The sequence below is a fragment of the Clarias gariepinus genome, chromosome 21 (assembly GCF_024256425.1).
Source record: "Clarias gariepinus isolate MV-2021 ecotype Netherlands chromosome 21, CGAR_prim_01v2, whole genome shotgun sequence".
Taxonomy (NCBI): Eukaryota; Metazoa; Chordata; class Actinopteri; order Siluriformes; family Clariidae; genus Clarias; species Clarias gariepinus.
Genome location: NC_071120.1, coordinates 29,313,805 through 29,321,392, shown reverse-complemented (window position 1 = coordinate 29,321,392; position 7,588 = coordinate 29,313,805). Strand labels below are relative to the sequence as shown.

General features: G+C 38.8%; 1 protein-coding gene across 1 annotated transcript; it reads right to left on the bottom strand.

Annotated features, from left to right (window-relative positions):
* Nucleotides 1–205: 205 nt before the first annotated feature.
* Nucleotides 206–5,166, bottom strand: LOC128509091 (uncharacterized). The gene is made up of 7 exons (XM_053480658.1): nt 5,035–5,166; nt 4,765–4,827; nt 4,571–4,685; nt 4,367–4,463; nt 3,031–3,121; nt 2,680–2,938; nt 206–210 (listed from the first exon to the last, which is right to left on the bottom strand). Exons 1-7 carry the CDS (start codon nt 5,164–5,166, stop codon nt 206–208), a joined length of 762 nt encoding a protein of 253 aa, XP_053336633.1.
* Nucleotides 5,167–7,588: the final 2,422 nt, after the last annotated feature.

Below are 7,588 nucleotides of genomic sequence, written 5' to 3'. Positions count from 1 at the left end.
ATTACATTTTAGGGATCATGGATCAATTTAAGTTTATCAAAATACTTAAAGAGGTCACATTGCCTTATGCCGAAGAGGAAATGCCCTTGAAATGGGTGTTTCAACATAACAATGACCTCAAACACACCAGTAGGCGAACAGCATCTTGGTTCCTGACCAACAAGATTGACGTTATGAAGTGGCAGCCCAATCCTCTTTAAAATCGTCAACCTGTGAATCAGATCCTATACCGACACATTTTCTCAAGCAGATAGTTCCAGCAATAACAGAACCCCTGTTGAAAGTAATTAACTGTTTACTCAGCAGTGGGTATGTTCCTAAATCCCTTAAATTAGCAGTTATTAAACCACTAATCAAGAAACCTGACCTCGACCCCTGTCAGATGTCCAATTACAGGCCGATATGAAAACCTCCCCTTTATCTCTAAAATTCTGGAAAAGGTAGTATAACAACAGCTATGTTCATATCTGCATAGAAATAACATAAACGAACTGTATCAGTCAGGATTTAGGCCTCATCACAGCACAGAGACAGCACTTGCTAAAGTAGTAAATGACCTCCTAGTGGCCTCTGATCAGGGTTGCATCACTATACTTGTGTTACTCGACCTCAGTGCAGCTTTTGACACTATTAATCATAGTATTCTCCTTCACAGATTAGAAAATGTAGTAGGAATTAAGGGAACGGCCCTCTTATGGCTTGGATCCTATTTGACTGATCGTTATCAGTTTGTAGATTTAGATGGTGACCATTCCTCATGTTCTCAAGTTGAGTTTGGTGTTCCACAGGGTTCTGTTTTAGGCCCACTGCTTTTTTTTCCTTTACATGCTTCCTCTGGGCAACATAATTTGTAAACATGGTATTAGTTTATTGTTATGCTGATGACACACAAGTATACATTTCAGCAAAACCCGATGAGAAAAAACAGTTTACTAAAGTTGAGCAATGTGTGCAGAACATAAGAGATTGGATGTTAATTAATTTCCTTCTGCTTAATCCTGATAAAACAGAAGTTCTAGTCATAGGACCACAAGCAGCTAGAAGTAAGCTTTCTAAACACACTGTGATTTTAAATGGCCTTTCTGTTCCATCAAGTGCAACAGTAAAAGACCTTGGTGTGAGTATAGATTCCAGCCTTTCATTTGAAGCTCATGTAGATAATATTACCAGGATAGCATTCTTTCACCTCAGAAATATTGCCAAGATAAGAAATATATTGTCACCAAATGATGCAGAAAAACTAGTTCATGCTTTTATCACGTCTAGGTTGGATTATTGTAATGCCTTACTGTCTGGTTGTTCAACAAGGTGCTTAAACAAGCTTCAATTAGTCCAGAATGCAACAGCAAAAGTCCTCACGCGAACCAGAAGATACGAGTACTACTCTTGACATATAAAGCATTAAATGGTCTCGCGCCGCAGTATCTGAGCAAACTGCTAGTGTCTTACAATCCGCCACGCCTACTTCGATCAAAGGATGCAGGCTGCTTGTCAGTACCGCGTATTATGAAAAATACAGCAGGGGGCAGGACTTTATCTTACAAAGCCCCAAAGTTATGGGATAGTCTTCCAATTAATGTTCGGGACTCAGACACAGTCTCAGTGTTTAAGTCTAGGCTAAAAACCTATGTATTTAGCCAAGCATTTTTGTAAATAGATTAGCCTTAGGTAAAGGAGCAGACCTGGGGGACTCATGGACGTAGAGTATTATGGTGAACTGGTATGTTTGGATGCTGTCTTCCCCAGTTTTGTTGACGGTGAGGTGATTGGTTGCTTTACATCTCAGGAAGCCCTCATGTCTGTTTCCTTCTGGCTCCTCCCTTTTAAGTTATGCTGTCATAGTCTTGCCGGAGTCCCTGCTTGCTCTCTGCACTAAATATACATTTACATTATACGTTGTTCGACTGTGACCATACCTAACTGCCATCTCTCCATCTCTCTTGCTCTCTCCTCTTCTGCTTTCTCCTCTCTCTCTATCTCTCCATTTTCCTCTACCTATCTCTCTTTTGCACTATACATGTCGCTCCTGAGCTGCCAGTGATCCAGACCTCCTCTGCCCTCTGGACCTGTCTAACTCGTCCTGGAGTCCTGCTTCTGGTTGGAGATCTCATCACTGGATGCCCCGTGTGGTCTGCCTGGGATGCGTGTGGTGACTGGGGATGGCTCCACTTTTTCATGAAGGTGGTCCTGTCCTCGACTGATGCAGACAGCTGTTCTCTGAGGACCTGTGATTTTAGTCGCTCAATAGTTCGGGACTGGAATTTCAAGCATTTTTGTTTAAACCGTAAAATTATCACTTTTAAAAGATGAATGATGACTGCTATTTTTTTGAACAGATTAATATATGTTTTTCTTCACTTACATTAAACTAATAATCCATTTAGCACATTTTTCTCCATGTTGTGATTAAAAATAGAATGTGCAGGGGGTCCAATGCATTTATGTGATTTAAATTAAAAGTTATTATATGTATATGGAGCTTCACTCACTTTTTTTAACACTGCTATTATTTTGAACACAACTGTATCCACATTAGTTTATACATTGCACTGATGCTGACAATTGATTGGCCGATTGGATGATGCCCATGAAGGAGCAGGTTTTGACAAAAATAAACCTTTCAATTCAATAATATAACAATATAAATCATAATTAAGTTATGCTTTTGCATTTTCTTACCATCGGACACACCAGGAACAGAGGGCAGGTGCCCCTCAACAATCTCCTCTTTGCTACTAGAGGCCAAATCTTCACTGACCAACTCGTACAGAAAACCCAAACCCCACAGGGTAACATGATCAGCAAACTGCCGACTGTCCTGTGACACCTCAAGAGGAGAGAAATATACATCTTGAGACGCAGGGCCATGTGGGATAAACCCTTCTGATCTGCCTTCAAGGAGCTGGTAAAGATTCCTCAGCTCCTTTGATTCTTCCTCCTAAAACATATAGAGAGCCACTCATTCTCAGCATGATGGGTTCCTCATTAAATTATGTTTGACATAAAGCAGAGAAGAAGAGAAATTCCAACCTTGAAGTGTGATTGGCCAAATCCTGAGGTGAGAGACCCCATATATTTATAGACCTCAGTTTTCTCAATTACCTTCTTCAGGACTGAATAACTGGTGCAAAGAAAACAATGTGTCAAATAAGGATAATACAGCCGTGGCCAAAAGTTTTAAGAATGACACAAATATTAGTCTTAAAGCCTGCGGCTTCAGCGTTTAGATATTTTTGTCAGATGTTACTCTGGTATACTGAAGTATAATTACAAGTATTCATACATGTTTTTACACATTTATTTACAATTATCATTAGGTTCATACAAAAAGTCAATATTTGCAGTGCTGACCCTTCTTTTTCAATCCCTGGCATACTGTCAATTAACTTCGAGGCCACTGATGATCCTGACTGATGGCACAGCAAATTCTTTCATAATCAATGTTGGGAGTTTGTCAGAATTTGTGTTTTTGTTTGTCCGCCCGCCTCTTGAGGATCGACCACAAGTTCTCAAGGAGATTAAGGTCTGGGGAATTTCCTGGTCAAGGAAAAAAAAATCCCAAGTTTTGTTCCCCAAGCCACAAGAGTTATGACTTTTGCCTTATGGCAAGGACCTCCATCAACCTTGAAAAGTTCATCTCTTAACTGTCCTTGGATGGTTGGGAGAAGTTGCTCTCGCAGGATTTTTGTACTATTCTTTATTCATGGCTTAGGCAAAACTGAGTGAGCCTATTCCCTTGGCTAAGAAGCGACCCACACATAAAAAGTCTCAGGATGCTTTACTGTTGGCATGACACAGGCGACCCCACACATAAATAGTCTCAGGATGCTTTACTGTTGGCATGACACAGGACTTCTCCGGACAAGCTTTTTTCTGAATCCCCCCCAAAAAATTGGAAAGGGGATTCATCAGAGAAAATGACTTTACCCCAGTCCTCAGCAGTCCAATCCCAGTACCTTTTGCAGAATATCAGTCTGTTCCTGATATTTTTTCTGGAGAGAAGTGGCTTCTTGACATCAGGCCATCCTCCAAAAGCCTTCGCCTTACTGTGCGTGCAGATGCACTCACACTTGCCTGCTGCCATTCATAAGCAAGTTCTGCACTGAGTGTGAGCAAGTGCTCTTGGTGTTTGCTGAACTTTCTTGGGTGTCCTGGAACCTTCTTTGCAACAATTGAATCTCTCTCCTTAAAGTTCTTGATGATCCGATAAATGGTTGATTTGGGGAAGATTAAGTTAAGTTAATTTTCATGGTAAAGGGGCACTTTAATTAATTGCAAATCATCTGATCACTCTTCATAAAATTCTGGAGAATTTGTGTCAATCTCAACAATTTTGTCCACAGCTCTACACTCACACTCATGATACCTCTCAGTTCCAGTCTGTTGAAAATGTGGTCGTAATCCCAGCTCCATTTGTGCCACTACGTAGCATATTTGTGCTGGATAGATCCATCCTTTGGAAGCTAAAAAAAAAAAATAATTACTTGCGTCTGAGAATCGGTGTCCATAAACTAGACCATTTTATTAGGAACGCTTTTATGCAAATCAGTCAATCGTGGGTATTTCATACCGAAATCATCTCCCATCATAATAACATCTTCTCTCTGCTTATCTCTTGGAGATTTGGAGCATAAAAGCTTTGCCAGAGGAAGACACCAGCTCTCTAGGCTCTGCACATATCCAAGCTGGAGCAAATAGTTTCAAGTTAGTCCACATGAATCTGACTAACACACGACAGAAGGTGATGTAGAGTGAAACACTTACCTTTCTCATCAAAAGGCCATAGCCCTTGAAGAGCAGCACAGAGAATTCCACCATCATTGCTCTCTGTGAAAGAAAAATCTCTTTAACTCATCTCTCACTGTACACAGATCTTTTGACTCATGGACTTACCTAACTTTAGTCTATATAAAGCCAGCGAGATACTAACAAGCTTATTTAGCTAATTATCTAGTATACCTGCTTAGTTAACAGTGACATGGTATCAGTAGATAAATATTTTTTTTCCACAGTGTAATGAGCTTCAACACTTACTCCATTTCTATTACAGCAGCGCTCCATAACCAGCCAGAAGAAATAGGAAAATTGCTCCTCAGGTTCATCCAAGTGGAGCAAACACTCCTGACACTTCACCTGGATATATTTCATCAGCTTGTCCTTCTCCATGTTGATCCTGCAACAGAGGCTGGAACAGTTGTCATATGGATTCCTGCACACACTTACACTGTATAACTATATAAAGGTCTGATTCAAAGCTTTGCTGCTGGTCTTCCAATGGAAGGTAACCCATGATTATAAATGCCAGATATATAAATTCTGTGTTTTGAAACTTTAAAAAGCTGAAATTTTCAGTTTTGGCCCTGTGAGGTTCTCTGTCGGGTGAGTTAAACCTCTCACATGCGTAAAAGACAGGTGACTAAAATCATGTAATATTAAGCCCCAAGTATCTTACCTCACCAGAGGACCAGGGACTTTTTCATCCCACTGTAGAACATCGGACTCCCCTAAAGTCAAATGAAAGAGAGAACAGGGAAATATTGTACATCATGGCTGTTAGGAGCTAAAAGAACATTTGGAGCTTAAGCGGTCCAGTGTGTCCTACCCATAAGCACAATTAAACACAAAAAAGTGAAAAGAATCACAGGAGTGATGCTATTGTATATATTGTCATATTTAGGTTTTTAATGCAATAATTTTTTGTTTATACTTACTTTTTTTTATTGCTGCTGGTTTCTGAGAGCTACCAAATAAATTTTGCTGTATCACTACAATGACAAAAAAGTCTCCTTATATCTTTATCTTTTATGCTATTTCCTAACAAATTGCTACGTTACAAATTTGTGTCACGATCGGTTTGTAATGGCGGATGTTGTCGCCGTGGGTGGAAAGAGCAGGCATAGATGCAGAGGGGTTTTATAAACAAAAGAGTCTTTTAATAAGGGCAGTGACAGAAGGAATAAATAATAAAGACACAAAACAAACAAAGGAACAATCAACTCAAACAATACCTATCTTATCTTCACTCCATTGGCTCCCTGTGAAATTTCGCATTGATTTTAAAATACTACTTTTGACATATAAAGCATTAAATGGTCTTGCACCGCAGTACCTGAGCGAACTGCTAGTGTCTTACGATCCGCCACGCCTACTTTGATTAAAGGATGCAGGCTGCTTGTCAGTACAGCAGGGGGCAGAGCTTTTTCTTACAAAGCCCCAAAGTTATGGAATAGTCTTCCAAATAGTGTTCGGGACTCAGACACAGTCTCAGTGTTTAAGTCCAGGCTAAAATTTATTTAGCCAAGCATTTTTATAAATAGATTAGCCTTAGGTAAAGGAGCAGATCTGGGGGACTCATGGACGTAGAGTATTATGGTGAACTGGTGTGTTTAGATGCTGTCTTCCTCACTCTCATTGATCACTCAGGTTTGCTGATGGTGAGGTGATTGTTTGCATGGCATCTTTTTTAAATGCCATGCCAGCTTCTACAGCTATATTTATGGCAAGTCTCAGTTTGGTTATTCGATATTAAAACTCGATAAGATGTTTAAGATTTTTTTTTCTCCAAAAACTTAAACCTAAATTTAGATTTACTTGTTTAAATACTTTTTTAACGTGTCAACAAAATAAAACAAGTTCCTCACATGAGTAAAAGTATTTACAGTAGAACAAAATCTGATTGATGGACAGAAGGGTTTTACGTGATGAACACTGAATTTTCTCTTGATAGTAAAAATGTGTGCGTAGCTTTTGAGCATCCTATTCTGTGTCTGTATAAATGACTTGATCCCAACATTAATTAAAAGGAAATGTATGTTTCTTTTCAACGTCTGGATTTATTCTATGTAGTTTGTTATTTAGACATTGATCCCATTATCATTCACTTTTAATGTAGACGTTTAAACTTGGTTTTAAATCTGTTAAAGATATAGAGCATATGATTGGTAGAGATATGTAGAGCATGTTTGTTTTGTCTCTTCTGCTTATAACTAAACTAAAACCACCTGTTTCACAAAATTATATACTGTAAGTTCTGTCTCGTGCAAAAGTCTTGGAAATAAATGATGTAGAAAAAGGATGTCTTTAAAACAATAAGAAAATGTTGGAAAGAATAAGTGCAGTAAACAATAATGAAATAAATCTTTAGTCATTTGGAGTCATGAGGATCCTTCAGTCTCATGTACAATCTATGCAGTATGTGTGTGTATATATGTATATATATATAAAAGGTTATTATTACTTTTTTTTTAAAGTGCTCTCTTATATAATGTGCTGGCAAACAAAACTTTTTTTTCTTTTAATTTTGTGGTGAAATTGTGATGTTTGAAAATCAGGAGTGTTTTTGGTGACTTGAAGATAATTAATTTAAATCCTGAATAAAAAAATGTCAGTTGCTGGGAATCTCAAACCACAGAACACACACACACACACACACCCTACCTGGACGCTCCTCGTCTCCTGTCTCATCTTCACTCATCATCAGAACTTCGGCTGTTCTTTCACCAATAAATCTACTTTACTGACTTACATGTGTGAGTTTATACACGATAAAAATCACCACTAGTTCCAGTAAAAACTCCCTGCGTAACAG